The sequence below is a fragment of the Scyliorhinus torazame genome, chromosome 12 (genome assembly GCF_047496885.1).
Source record: "Scyliorhinus torazame isolate Kashiwa2021f chromosome 12, sScyTor2.1, whole genome shotgun sequence".
NCBI lineage: Eukaryota > Metazoa > Chordata > Chondrichthyes > Carcharhiniformes > Scyliorhinidae > Scyliorhinus > Scyliorhinus torazame.
In genome coordinates, this window is record NC_092718.1 from 158,988,351 (window position 1) to 159,003,463 (window position 15,113).

The 15,113-nt window shown below is 47.2% G+C and overlaps 1 protein-coding gene across 3 annotated transcripts in view; it reads left to right on the plus strand.

Annotated features, from left to right (window-relative positions):
• The window catches only part of LOC140386692 (lysine-specific demethylase 2B-like), a 313,645-nt gene that overhangs the window by 93,456 nt on the left and 205,076 nt on the right, over positions 1–15,113 (plus strand). For all 3 annotated transcript variants that reach the window (XM_072469251.1, XM_072469253.1, XM_072469252.1), the window contains exon 2: positions 14,741–14,965. In XM_072469251.1, the coding sequence (XP_072325352.1) occupies positions 14,741–14,965 (225 nt within the window). The remainder of the gene's footprint in view (positions 1–14,740; positions 14,966–15,113) is intronic.

Below are 15,113 nucleotides of genomic sequence, written 5' to 3' on the forward strand. Positions count from 1 at the left end.
GTCGGGCCCCAGCACTCCGAGGCTTCCCTTTGTCCTGGGGTCACCCAACCTGGCCGGCAGCTATGTGTACACCACGTGGGAGCGCCCCTGCCCTCCGGGGTCTCCATTCGCCCTGATGCCCTCCCGAGTGGTTGTTTGCGGCGCCATCTTGGTTCCTCGCCCTGCTCCATGCCTGCTGAGGCCTGTGTCTTTACTCCCTCTCCCTTGAGAGGCGTGCCTTGGCCCTCCTTCCTTTCTGCCCTCCTGTGCTGGCCCTCCTTGCTACTACGGTGGCCCTCCTCCCAGTACTTGCCCAGCTCTGGCCCTGTTTAACCTTCTTCCTACTGGCCCTTGTCTCGCCCTCCTGTCTGCTTTTCTCACCCTCATTTCCCTTGCTCCACTTCCCCCCCCCCCCCCATCGCATTGAGAGAGGAGACAAGCCCGGAAACGAGGCAGCACATTCCTGCGCAAAACATAAAACACGTGCACAGTTCATGATCTTATTGTCTTTGTTTGCTGCTCTGCTCTTTGTTCCGATTTTTGCTTTCTTTTCTGTCCCCGTGGCTTTCATTGCGGTTGCATCTGTTCCTCCCCCAGTTTGTTCGATCTAACAAACTCATCAGCCTCCGCTGGGGTGTTAAAATACAGCTCTTTCCCCTTAAATGTTATCCAGAGTGGCCGGGAATAACATCCCAAATCGCTCCTTGTTTTGTAGAGCGCCGATTTTGCTCTGTTGAACTCAGCCCTCCTTTTGGCCAGGTCCGCCTAATGTCCTGATACACCTTTATGTTCTTCCCTTCCCATGTGCTCGATCTCGTCTGCCGGGCCCACTTTAGGATTTTTTTCCCGGTCTTGGAACTGGTGCAGCTTTGCGATAGTCGCTCTGGGCTGTTCCCTGGCTTTGGGCTTGGGCCGGAGCGACCTGTGCGCCCTGTCTATTTCTGGGGGGTTTGGAAATCCCTCCCTTCCCACTAGCTTGCCCAGCATTTGGGCGATGTAGCCTGTTGGGTCTCTGCCTTCTATCCCCTCTGGCAGACCCACTGTTCTAATGTTCTGTTGTCTGGACCTATTTTCTTGGTCCTCCACTTTCCCTCTTAGGCTCCCCTGGGACATTACCAACCTTTTCACCTCGGTTTCCAGAGCTATCACCGTGTCGCTCTGGTCCGAGGCGGCCCTCGCCAACTCCAGAATCGTTTTCTCGTGCGCCTCCACTTTCCTTCCCAGGTCTTCGATGGTCTGCTGCATTTTGTCCGTTGTCTCCGCCAGCACCTCCTTCTTCATTGTGTGGAGCTCCGTCCTGAGCGCCTCCTTCATGGCGCTTGGCTCCTTTTTAGCACGTTTGTGCGGGGGAATGTTGGTCGCTGCGTCATGCTCCCACTCCGCTGTTTGGTCCGCCAGCCTTTTCCCTTGTAGGCTCGTCCGAACCTCCGTCTTGTCTCATGGGGCCACCTGCCTGCGCGTCCGCCACTCCTGCGCTTTTCCCTCGCTGCTGTTCCCTGTGTCTCGACGACCCTTCGCTTTGGTATTTTTCTTTCATCCAGCCATCTGTCTGTCTGTCTGTCTCTCTCTCTCTCCCTCTCCCTCTCTCTCTCCCTCTCTCTCTCCCTCTCTCTCTCCCCCTCTCTCTCTCTCTCTCTCTCTCTCTCTCTCTCTCTCTCTCTCTCTCTCTCCACGTTGCTGTTCCTTATCCTGAGGTTGCTTTTCCTTCCCCCATTCCTCCGCTCTCACTGGGTCTGGTCTGTTTCAGGTTTGGGTTTCTTTCTTTGTCCAGTTTTTTTTTTTTTTTTTGTTTGGTTCCCTTCCTTTCCCCTTCTCTTTCCCCTTCCCTCTTACTGGGTCAGGAGGGTCGAGAGAGGAGTTTCCAGTCCGGACGGGAGTCACCTTTTGTGACACCACTCACCTCGTGGTCGCCACCGAAAAGTGGGGGGCCCCTCTCTCTTTGTCGCTCGCTCCGCTCCCAGGCGCTCAGGTCTCCAACTTTGATCCGTTTTGGAGTCCGGGTCGCTCCTCTTCTTCCGTACTTTCTTGCTGTGGGGGGGCCCAGTCGGACAAGTTTGCGCGCTAAGGCGCAAGTTCTCCGTGGGGAACGGGACGCAACTGTGTTTTCCCCTTTTCCCTGCCCCAGAATCTCTTCTATCCATGACCGCTCTCTTCCCCCACCGGAAGTTGAATCAACAATCAAATAGATTTATTGATCTCACAGCTCCAGGGACCCGGGTTCAATTCTGGCCTCGGGTGACTGTCTGTGTGGAGTTTGCACTTTCTCCCTGTGTCTGTGTGGGTTTCCTCCAGGTGATCCGGTTTCCTCCGACTGTCCAAAGATGTGCAGGTTAGATGGATTGGCCATGCTAAATTGTCCCTTAGTGTCCAAACGTTTTGGTTGGGTTAATGGATTAGGGTGGAGGCGTGACTTTAAGTAGGAAGGTCTTTCCAAGGTCCGGTGCAGACTTGATGGGCCGAATGGTGATCCCTGCACTGTAGGGATTCTATGATCTCCAGAAAGAGTCTGATTTTTGTGGCTGCACAAAGGAAGATACTGTTCCGATTAAGACTTTGGAGCATTTTCATCCCTCAAGCAGGACAATTGAAGTGCAATGATTCTGGCACCAATTCTAAAAGTTGTATTGTGCTGAAAAAGACAGCAATGATGGATTTAGCCTTGCTGATTCAAACACAAGGGAATAGTTATGCTGGCCTGTCCAGACGTTTTGAAGCTTGACCTGCATAATCGCTTAAGCCAGGGTCAGCTAAACAATTGTCATTAATGGATAATTGTGATTCAAGTGGGATTCCTGAAGGACACTACGGCAGAAGTTATCAGCAGATTGGTTGATTTGCACTGATTCCGCTTTTGGAAATCTTGGAGATGACTATTTACCTGGCAGATTCAGTTAGAATAATTTAATTCACAGTTTATCATAGAATCATAGAATTTACAGTGCAGAAGGAGGCCATTCGGCCCATCGAGTCTGCACCGGCTCTTGGAAAGAGCACCCTACCCAAGGTCAACACCTCCACCCTATCCCCCTAACCCAGTAACCCCACCCAACACCAAGGGCAATTTTGGACACGAAGGGCAATTTATCATGGCCAATCCACCTAACCTGCACATCTTTGGACTTATGTCAGAATTGACAAAACTGGTGGCTTGGTTGGTGTATGGACCTGTTGAATTGTGTCCCCTTGCACTGGGAAGATAATCATCTGGAAATAAAATGTCTTGGGAAAGACCATTTTCCTTTTCTTAGTTCAGCTGCAAGTCAAAATACATTGTCACTCCACTATGTGTTCAAATATTTTTGATATAGGATAGACTTATAGGATAGAGGGTTGGTACCACCTGACCTTGTTGTTCCCAAACAGTCTCTTGCACATGGCAAATGTTTTATACCACATCCACTAAATTCTATTGTTTATACGCTCAGTGATTGTAACAATTCAGACATTTCCCCAACAGTGCTATGTGACCTCAGCAGAGGCGGTTTTTATAAGCAGAACTTGCAAGCTTTACATTCTATTAATAGGATAATGTACAATATTGCTCAATTACATTGTAACTCTTTGGAGATTTTGAAAGATGTGAAGTACTACACTGTCAAATTAGTGCATTCAGAATAAAACTAACAAGTTGAATTTATGAGAAACTCTTGATAAAGGTTCTACATATATGTAATTTATTTTATGTCTTCGGGGTGTTCCCAAAGAAATTCTGATTTTGGTGTTTTTGTTTGAAAAGCAGTTCTTAGGAAAAGGAGTGTTTCCGTTCAAAGGTACTTGGATGTCCTTGTACATGAATCACAAAGTTAAAATGCAAACATAAAATGTAATTAGGATGGCAATTGGCATGTTGGCTTTCCTTACGAAGGGATTAGAGTAAAGGAGACTTACTACAATTATACTGGACAATGATGAGACCACACCTGAAGTACTGTGTGCAGTTTCGGCCTCCTTGTCCCAGAGGGTGAGTAACGCAGGTTTTCTAGAAAAATTCTAGGGTGAGGCGATTTGAGGAGGCATTGAGCAGGGTTGGCCTATAACCGTAGAATATAAAAGAATTGGAGGTGATCTCATTGAAATACATAACATTTTCAAGGGGCTTGTCAACAGGGCAAATGGTGAGGAAACTTAGAACCCTGAGTCACAGTTTCAAAATAAGAGATCAGTCATTTCGAACAGAGATGAGAATTTTCTTCACTCAAAGGGCTTGTAAAACTTTGGAATTCTTTACCCCAGAGAGTTGTGAGTGCTCAGTCATTGAGTATATTCAAGACGGAGCATTCATATATATATTGTTGCAGTAATTTGTTTTTAAAAGCCTTGTTTAACATACAGGTAGGTGCTGTGTCTGCAATAAAGATGCCGTAAAAGTGAGATAATCATTCATTCCAACCAAGTACTTGTTTACAAAGAGATGCCGATTGGAACTTTGTTATGATTGCTGGAGATTCCCTGCAGACTAGATAGAACATACAGAACATACAGTGCATAAGGAGGTCATTCGGCCCATCGGGTCTGCACCGACCCACTTAAGTCCTCACTTCCACCCTATCCCCGTAACCCAAAAGCCCTTCCTAACCTTTTTGGTCACTAAGGGCAATTTATCATGGCCAATCCACCTAACCTGCACGTCTTTGGACTGTGGGAGGCGACCGGAGCACCCGGAGGAAACCCACGCAGACATTGGGAGAACATGCAGACTCCGCACAGACAGTGACCCAGCGGGGAATCGAACCTGGGATCCTGGCACGATGCAGCCACAGTGCTATCCACTTGTGCTACCGTGCTGCCCACAATGTTAGCGATCTTACTTTTTTTTTTACCCCTAATTAGTAGCTATTTAAGAAAATTACTTTGCCTATTTTTCCCAGTCTTCAAATTTGCATTAAATAAGCAAAGGCTGACGAGTCACTAAGTAAACTTTGACCTTGTTAATTTGATCGTTTACCTCATGGCCATTTGTGTGGCCTTGCTGTGTATACATTGGTGGCTCCATTTCCCCACAGTGACTAACTACACTCTAAAATAAGTTGTGACCAGCTGATGATATGAAAGACTACATATAAATGCATATTTTTCACCTTTCTTTGAACTGAAGCATATTTGTCCAGTTTCAGTCTGGTGTTGTTCCTTTTAATTCATTCAGAATACATGAGTTTAAAAAGTTAAATGCATTTGCCCTGGGTGGGATTCTCCGAAATGGAGGCAGAGCGTTCGCGCCATCGTGAACGCTGTCGAGGTTCACGACGGCGCAAAACGGCCCCTATCCCGACCGATTCAGGGCCCGATAATGGGCTAGGAGCGGCGCCGCATCATTTACGCGTGCCAGGCCTTGGCACCATGTAAAGGCGGTGCCACATACATGACGCGGCCGGCGCCGCATAACTGGCGTCACCCACACATGCGCGGGTTGGCCGGCGCCAACTCCCGCATGTGTGGTTGCCGTCCTCTCCGAGTCCGCCCCGCAAGAAGATGTCTGACGGATCTTGCAGGGCTGCGGAAGAAGGAAGGTCCTCCTTCAGAGAGGACGGCCCGACGATCGGTGGGCACCGATCGCGGGCAAGACCCCATTTGAGGCCCCCCCCCCCCCCGGTGCAGGATTCACCCTCGCCCCCCTGCAGGCTGCCCCACCCCCCAGCGTTCCCACGCTGTTCCCGCCGGCAGCGACCAGGCGTAGACGGCGCCGGGGGGACGGGCTGCCGTTTTGGGCAGGCCGCTAGGCCCATCCGGGCCTGAGAATAACAGGGGTGCTGGAGAATCGCCATTTTGGGTGACTCGGGCGATTCTCCGGCCTGCGCCGCGCGGAACTCGACGGGGCCGTTCTCGCCGCTTGGGTGAATCGCGGGAGGGCATCGGACCGGCGTCGCGGGAAAATTTGGTGACCCTGGCGATTCTCCCAACCGGTGCGGGAGCCGAGAATCGCGCCCCTTGTTTCCGACTGCTCTGCAATACAGTGCTGCAAAGACTGCAGGCCATCTTTGTCTTGGCAAATTACTTGAAGGAGGATTCAAACAAAAGTGTGCTGTAGTTGTGTGTTGAAATTGGGTAATGGTGAACAACATTCCAGTTTGACGTGCATTGAAAACGCCCATGTAAAGATCCATCTTTGGCAAAATTCAATGGAAATGTGTTAACATCTACCAGCTTGTAGTTGATCCAACATTTGACCTGCGCGTTATATATGGTCTGTCATGGTAATGTTAGATCCAAAATAAGGTGGTGCTTCTGCTATGTCTGATTACTGACTAGTGCAATACTGAGCAACTGGATGGCTGAACTAGAATGCTATTTCCATTTTGTAAATTGGAAAGAAATTAGCTGTAATCTTGAAATAATAGCATACTGCCACTGACAGCCCCCAATCGACTTATTTTTCTGTTGTTCACGTGCAACTTGTGAATCATTCCCTTACCCGATTCACTTGGATGTATAATCTCCAATTCAGTAAATGGAGCAGGACTGATAGTCTTTTGACCATCATTCTTCCGCCAAGCATATGTCATACAGCTAACGGAAATGTGGGACGTTGACTTTATGCTGTCCATAATTTCAAAAATGGATAGGAATTTGTATAGCAGTGGATAACAACCCTTTCAATTAAGCAGAAAGCCAAGATCTATGCAGTTGCTCCACGGAGGCAGCTGATTTATGCTGAGTGAATTTGAATCAACCCCTGCCTCCGGCAAAAACGTAAATCAGCACCCAAGTGCCCCAGGGGAAGGAAGGTTGCTTGACTGGAATGTTGCTTTTGGTCAATGCTGTGGCTGTTAGACTAATTACTTAAATCATAAATCCCAGGCTTCTGGTGGTGGCATGGAGTGAGTGGTCACAATTTGGTGGCTCCACTCGAGGTGGAATTCCTTGGTCCTTTCTCGCCCAATTTAGGGGGTGTTTGCTGGTGTGAGGTGCATGAGCACTGAGGAATTGAAGGACTCCAAAGGTGGGACCAGTTTATGGCTTACTAGACTAGGAGTGTAACAAGCAAGAAGCAGCAGCTTGAGCCAAAGTTTATTCGAGGTGCGACACAGGTGGAGAAAAGATGGTGGAGGGTGCTGGGGCATCGTTGCCCACCCAGTGGTCTACCAAACAGCTTCTGAACTTTTTGAATGTAAAGTTCCAGCAGCAAAGGCAGGAGGCCTCAAGACCTGGCAAAGATGATTGGAGCCACTTAGGGTGGCTATTGAGAGAGTGGAGCAGAGGCTGGAGGTGCAGGATTTTGCGGTCCAGAAGGTGGAGGAGCCCATGGGGGAGCATAAGGACCGGCCAGCCTCGCTGGAGGCGCAGATGGTGCTTGTGGTGGAGAGCCATAAGAGGTTGAGGGAGACGGTGGAGGACCTCGAGAACCGTTTCAGAAGGTGTAATCTCAGGATCGTGGGGCTGCCTGAGGGCATCGAGGGAACGCAGGCCACAAAGGCAGTGAGCATGTTTGAGAAGTTGGTGGGGGAGGGGGCTCTCCATGGTGGATCGTGCGCACAGGGCGCTGAGGAGGCTGAAGGCAGGGGACCTGCCGAGAGTGATGGTAGTGCGGCTGCATAGTTTTCTCAATAGGGAGAAGATACTGAGGTGGGTGAAGCAAACGAAAAGCTTACCTGGGAAGGAAACATGCTGAGGATCTATCAGGACCTGGGTGCGGAGTTGGCCAAGCAGCGTGCCGGTTATAATCGGATCAAGGCTGCCCTCTGCAAGGAAGGAGTGATGTTTGGCATGTTGTATGCTGCTCATCTGTGGGTCACACACCAGAATCAAGAGTTCTATTTTGACATGTCGGAGGAGGCGAGTGAAGTTAGGAGTGACCATGGACTGGAAGTGTGTGCGGTCATTGAACTTTGGAGATTCTAAAGTGGGGAATGTGGGTTTACACGACAGTAGAAATATTGTATTTAATGCGAGTAGGATGCTTGTGCAACAGTTGAGGAAGCAGGCAGCAGCAAGAGAGATTGGAGGGTGAGGAACAGTGGTATGGAACCGGAGGGGGTGAATGAGTTTTTTGAGGCCTTATTGGAGGTTGTATAACTTGGAGCCCCTGGTGGGGGTGAAGGGTTAAGGTAGATTTTGGATGGGTTAGAGTTCCCAAGGGGCGAGGAAGCAAAGGTGCAGGGATTGGGGCCCCAATTGGGCTGAGAGAGGTGATGGATTGCATGGGGGGGTAATGCAGGCGGAGAAGGCCCCGGGGCTGGAAGGGTTCTCAGTTGAGTTTTATAAAGAGTTTGGTTTGGAGCTGGGGCCTCTGCTAGTTGGGATGTATGAGCCGATGGCTGCTTAATGTTATTATGATATCCTCGGGAGGCCGAGAAGTGGAAGTGGTGGTGCAATGGACGTGGATTGGGTTCTCTACATCTTGCTATAACTGTAACATTATATTCTGCAGTCTCTCCTTCCTTCCCTATGTACGGTATGCATTGTTTGTACAGCATGCAAGAAACTATACTTTTCAATGTATACTAATAATGTGTCAATAAATCAAATCAAAAAAGAATGGGCATCTCTGCTTGAGGTATTGGGTCTGTTTGGGCAGGGGCTTGTGGTTTGCTTCGGCTGCTGTACAAGGCACCTAAGGTAAATGTTTGGATGAACAAGGTTAGTTAGATGACTTTGGGTTACACTGGCGGAATGAGGCAGAGGTGCCCGCTCTCCCCACTGCTCTTTGCCCGAGCGATAGAGCGTTGGCAATGACGCTTAGGGGGTGGAGATGAGTAGAGTGCAGGGTTGGGCGGTCGAGCACCGAGTTTCTTTGTATGCAGATGACCTCCTGTTATATATTTCTGACCCGGTTGGGAGCTTCAATAGGATTCTGGGTGAGTTTGGCCACATTTTGGGGTACACGCTGAACATGGGGAAAAGCAAGGTGTTCCCAATTAATGCACAGTGATAGGCGAGGAGGCTGGAGGAATTGCCTTTTCAGTTGGTGGGGGCGGGCTTTCGCTATTTGGGGTACAATTCTCGTCATTCCCTTGATGCTAACCTTTCACATGCCTCCTCCTTATACTTTGTACCTTAATTCATCCATGGCAATCTGACCTTTGCTACGCTTGTTCTGAAATGCATTTAGTCGAATCTTACCTATCACATTCACAAATAGTTCTCAACCTTATCTGACAATTTTGTTTCATCGGTTAATTTTGCCAGGAATCCATTTCAACATTTAAAGTTTGCTCTTTGCATCTTTCTTGATTTTGATTCTGCTTTTCTTCTGATCATATATGTATTTGTTATCGCTTGTGTGTGTCACCATGGCACAAGAAGGTCATGGGTTCAAGTACACCTCCAGGACTTGAGCACAGAAATCAAGGCTGACACACTGCAAAGGGAGTGTTCCATTCTGTCATCTTTCAGATGCAATGTTAAACTGATCCCCATCTGCCCTTGGACAAGCGTAAAAGATCCTATCGCACTATTGTGACGAAGAGCGGGGGGGTTATCCACAGTATCCTGGCTAATTATCCCTTGACCGTCATCACAGAATCAGATTATTGGGCCATTATCACATTTGTGAGGGTTTTCTGCTGTGTTCCTACATTGCAACAAATTAATTCAAAAGTACTTCCTTGGCTGTAAAGCACATTGAGACATCTGGTGATCATGAAAGGTGTTATATAAATGCCAATTGTTTATGATTCGAGATATTTTCCTACCTTCTAGTTGCTAATTTGTCCAGGTTCATTATCCAAAACCAGGTCTATGACCACATTTTTCCTTGTTGGATTTAGAACATACTTGGAAAACAGTTCTGTCTCTATTCTACGGACCTATCCCCATTTTACATATCACTTCTAGCTTTTCGGAAGGTGACTACTGGTGGCAGTGTGTAGGGAGAAATCGCATACGAGGCGTCTCCACCAGGGTACTTACTTATTGGCCTTTTTGCCCAGTTTCTGGGAATACTTTTGCTTAAAATCTCATCTGATCGATGGTATAAGGTGCCCACATAAGGGAAATGCAGTAAGGACCAGGGCAAAGAAAATTTTAGATAGAAATTCATCGACAGATTTGGAGGTTTCTCGAGGCTACTCGGCGGAGAAAATGGCGGAGGCTGCTCCTGCGACTCAGACCACTCCCAATAACGGCTAATATGCTTGCCGACGTCTTGACGGTGGAATTTGAGAAGCAATGGTGGATTGTGTCCGGGACTTTCGCAAGTCAATAAAGGATGCCCTGGCTCCTGTTCGGTTGAAGTTAGAAAAGACAACCGAAATGGTAAAAGCACATAGAGTGGCGATTAAGGGTGTGGAGACAGCTCTCAAAATACAGCGAACAAATTGCCTCTATTGAGGCTGAGATCTCCCTGATGGCCGGTGAAAACAAAGCACTGAAGCCCACGGTAGATAATTTGCTCCAGGAGGCAGAATGTCAGAATTGTGGCGTTGCTGGAGGGTATGGAAGGCCCAAATCCCACAGAATACTTTTTTAAGGTGTTGGAAAATGTTTGGGGAGGGTGGATTCATGTCCCCTCCCAAGCTGGATTGAGCCCATTGGATACTCTGGTAGAATACCCATCCCATGGGCTGTTATTGTAAGGTTACACCGCTTCGAGGAGAAGAAACAGGTCCTGAAATGGGCGAAGGAGCACCAGGACTATAAACAGGGAGACCACACCATCAGGCTTACCAAAACATTGGAGCGGAGCTGGCAAGGAAGCGGTCTGCATTTAACAAGTGGAGCTTGGTTTGGGGTGGTGTACCCAGCACAGCTTGAGACAAAAGACTATTTTTTCGATGTGCAGGAAGATGCGGATGTCTTTGTAAACAAAAGCATAGGCTTGGTTCAAACTGATTTTGTTTTTGCAAGGTTTTTGGTTGTTGAGGGTGGGCAAGTGGATGTTTGGATTGGATTTGTTTATTGTCACGTGTACCGAGATACAATGAAAATAATTTTTCTGCGTGCAGCTCAAACAGATCATTTAGTACATGAAAAGAAAATATGTAATAGGGCAATTCTCAAGGTACACAATGTAAATACATAAACACTGGCATCGGGTAAAGCATACAGGAGTGTAGTATTAATCAGATCAGTCCATAAGAGGGTCCTTTAGGAGTCTGGTAACAGTGGGGAAGAAACTGTTTTTGAATCTGTTTGTGCGTGTTCTCCGATATTTGTATCTCCTGCGCGATGGAAGAAGTTGGAAGAGTGAGTAAGCTGGGTGGGAGGGATCTTTGATTATGCTGTCCACTTTCCCAAGGCAGTGAGAGGTGTAGATAGTCGATGGATGGGAGGCAGGTTCGTGTGATGGACTGGGCGGTGTTCACGACTCTCTGAAGTTTCTTGCGGTCCTGGGCCGAGCAGTTGCCATACCAGGCTGTGATGCAGCCTGATGGGATGCTTTCTATGGTGCACCTGTAAAAGTTGGTAAGAGTCAATGTCGACATGCCGAATTTTCTTAGTTTTCGGAGGAAGTATAGGCGCTGTTGTGCTTTCTTGGTCGTAGCGTGGGGTGGACCAGGACAGATTTTTGATGATGTGCACACCTAGGAATTTGAAACTGTCAACCATCTCCACCTCAGTCCCGTTGATGCAGACAGGGGTGTGTACAGTACTTTGCTTCCTGAAGTCAATGACCAGCTCTTTAGTTTTGCTGGTATTGAGGGAGAGATTGTTGTCGTTTCACCTCGCCACTAGGTTCTCTATCTCCCTCCTGTATTCTGACTCGTCGTTATTCGAGATCCGACTCCCTATGGTCGTGTCGTCAGCAAACTTGTAGATGGAGTTGGAGCCAAATTTTGCCATGCAGTCGTGTGTGTGTATAGGGAGTATAGTACATAGCATGCGGGGCCCCGGAATTGAGGACAATCGTGGAGGAGGTGTTGTAGTTTATTCTTACTGATTGTGGGCAATGGGTCAAAACTCGAGGATCCGGTTGCAGAATGAGGAGCTAAGTCCTAGGTTTTGGAGCTTTGATATGATCTTGGTTGAGATTATGGTGTTGAAGGCAGAGCTGTAGACAATAAATAGGAGTCTGATGTAGGAGTCCTTGTTGTTGAGATACTCCACACAAGAAGTGGGTGTGGAGAGTTGTTGGGGTTCCTTGAACATGTTTGTATTTCTTTGCACTTGTGGGATGATTGTTTCATATGTTGAATGTGGGTGGGGGGGGCTTAATGGTACAGGAGATGTTGTCCTTTGTGCTATGGTTATTATGGGGAATGTATAGCTTCCGGTTGGAATATAATGTTTGAAGGGGTTTTGTTCTACTTTGTGTCCTCAGTCTGGGCAGTAGTTTTTTTTCACCCTGGGTGGAGGACGCCCTGCTAGCCGAAGAGTTAGATAGCTAACGAGAGTGAAGTGTGGGGGTAGCTGCTGCTCATTGTGTTAGTTTGGTTTTCATTTTGTTTGGGGTTAGGGTTAGTAGAAGTGTGTTTTGTTTGCTTTGTTGTTATTGGTATGTACATTTGGTAGTGGTATTATTTGGGGGTGGAGGAAAAGGGGCTGGGGGAGGTTAGTTAGCAAATGATGTCTACAGATTTCTCTGTTTTGTCTTGCTGGTGGATTTGGTGGCCATCTTGGATGGACCTTGTGCCCGTACTCTCTAAGTAGTTGGATAACTCCTTTTGGTGGAAATGGCTGATTCCGGTTCAAGGAGTGAGGGCGGGGGGTGGGGAAATGTAAGGGGGTTAGGTGGCCCAGTGAAAATGTTGAGTGTATTGGCTCACCTGAAAAGTTTGAGTGCTGATGTGCTGTTTTTGCAGGAGACTCATTTGCGGGTAAGGGATCAACCCTACCCTACTTTCAGAGGACAGTTTGGTCAGAGATGGATCTCCGACAGGACTACTCCACTAGTTGGCATGAAACCGGCACTCCCTGACGCGTTACACAATCCTCGACCCAGACCCACAGCTGATGGAAGCACAACCGCGGGCAAAGCGGAGAAGGAAACTGTCATGTGCTGTAGACTGGCCGCCATGAATGATGCATCTAGCTTAAATAATTTATTATGAAACAACTGTGTGGTAAAGATAACTGGAATAAACAAATAACTAACTAATAACACTAACTAACTATTATAGAACTACTGCAAAATACGCCTATCCACCAACACGACTTACACCCAACTCCCCAGGCACAGAGCCGTATGGTAGACTTACACTGCCACCTGCTGGTCAGAGGTCATGTACAATATGAATTGCTTTATGCATGTCATCACAGAAACCTCCTCTGCGTCCAGCGACAGAGGGACCTTCGGACATCGCAGTGAGGGGATGTAATAACCCTCATCAGAGCCTCGGGCGACCCAAATGATCTCCCAGTGGGACATTTGGAATACAAGGTTCCCCGCTAATGGGCAGAGACCCATCAGCTGGGGCTCTTGGATTTACAGTGCAGAAGAAGGAATCAACCCTTAAAAGCCAGCCTGGATTGGGACCGATGTGATCGGTAATCCCGGTTGAGACCTATGTGCTGTATGCCACTTTGTGGTCTTTTCTTTTGGCTGAAAATGTACTGCTGTTTTGATTCACCTTCTCGGGTCTCCTGAGCTTAGTTTCGTTTTCATTGTCTTCAAACACTTCCGTTATAGAAGTATGCGAATGGCCGAAAAGCTGTTTCACTGACGGTCAACATGAATCCATTTGGGTGATAAAAGAATATGTTCCTGTTTCCAGTTGGCAAGGGAAGGTAATATGCCTGAAGAATGGACCAATATTGGGTGATTGAGAGTGGGGTTGTTCACCGCAGCAGGACACAGGAAGAAACTTGCAGGAATCCACCCAGCCACAGTTGGCAAGCTCGACCCTGAGGAAATGAGCCAGTTTGTTGATTAATCGGCATAATATCCATTATTGCATTGAGTATACGTGGATATCTGTTAATCTTATCAATGTGGTTTTATTTAGTTTTTTAATTTTAAGTACATCTTATGCCTTTTCAAGATATATTTTCTGTGCCGTCTTTATCCTCATCCCTCCCTGTACACTGTTCCAAGGGCAGGAGAACAGTTAGGTGGCCTGACTTTCAATGTTGCATTTAAACTGGTGGGGCACATGAGTGTCCCTTATTGTTGACACTCCCCATTATTCTCGTTTCCCGCTTTGCTCCTTCAACACACACAGTCTCTATTTAGCATCAATACACAGCTGCACACTTCACATTCACCACTTGCCTTATGGGAATCTTAATTGCAAACAAGCGACAAGTAGGTACTGTGCATTGAGACCTCAGTTTGGGCAGCTAATCAATTAACTTAGATAGTTCCCTGAAAAGTGTTGAGCCTCTTGTGTTCAGATGATGATGGTGGGTTGAATAAACTTGTCTTACCTGCCAAAGTAATCCACTGAATGACTTAATATGTCCATTCCCAACCCTCGAAACCTGTTCCGTTTGTCAATGCTGATGGCACAGTTTTACTATATTCTACAAAAATAACCAGTCGGATGAGGTTTAGCATCTTTGCATAACAAGTCAACAGGTCTAGTGTGGACCTAGCAGAGCTGTAGTATGTAAAAAGGTAGTTCAGTAAAAGTTTTCTGTTTTGTTCATGGATTATTTGGTGAAAAAAAAATCACCCAAGTTTCTCAGTTGATGTCATTTGAAGAATCCTGAGTATCTGAAGTATGCTGGTACATTGTATCCTGTATGTGATGCAAAGATATCAGGTAGTACTAAATGTTCAGAAATGCCTTCACCTTTCTCCTGTTTTAAAGATGTTTAACATGAAGTAATAGCTTTTTTTTTGTACATTGAATGAAAATGGATTGAAAAATGTAGCTTTGTAATTGTCTTCATGTTGTATTTTGCACATTTCTGTAAATGTTTCTTTCTTTGTTTTCTTTTACAGTCCAGGGCATCAACAAGACTAAAACCTCGACCTGCCCCTTCATCAGGACCTAAACTTCTTGTCCATAAATCAACAAGTGGTGCGCGCAGACGCAGGACACGATGTCGCAAATGCGAAGCCTGCTTACGCTCAGAGTGTGGCGAATGCCACTTCTGCAAAGACATGAAGAAATTTGGAGGCCCTGGCAGAATGAAGCAGTCCTGTATCAAGAGGCAGTGTATTGCTGTAAGTAGAAGGACAGAGATTGTTCAATTGCACTGGCTGATCTCAGCAAGGAGAGCAGTTTCAGTGGTAGTGGGATTAGCCTGTGATTTGATTTTGAGATGTTGCAGCCTTTTCTAGTCGTAATCTTGTTTTAGGGGAGAAATATTAG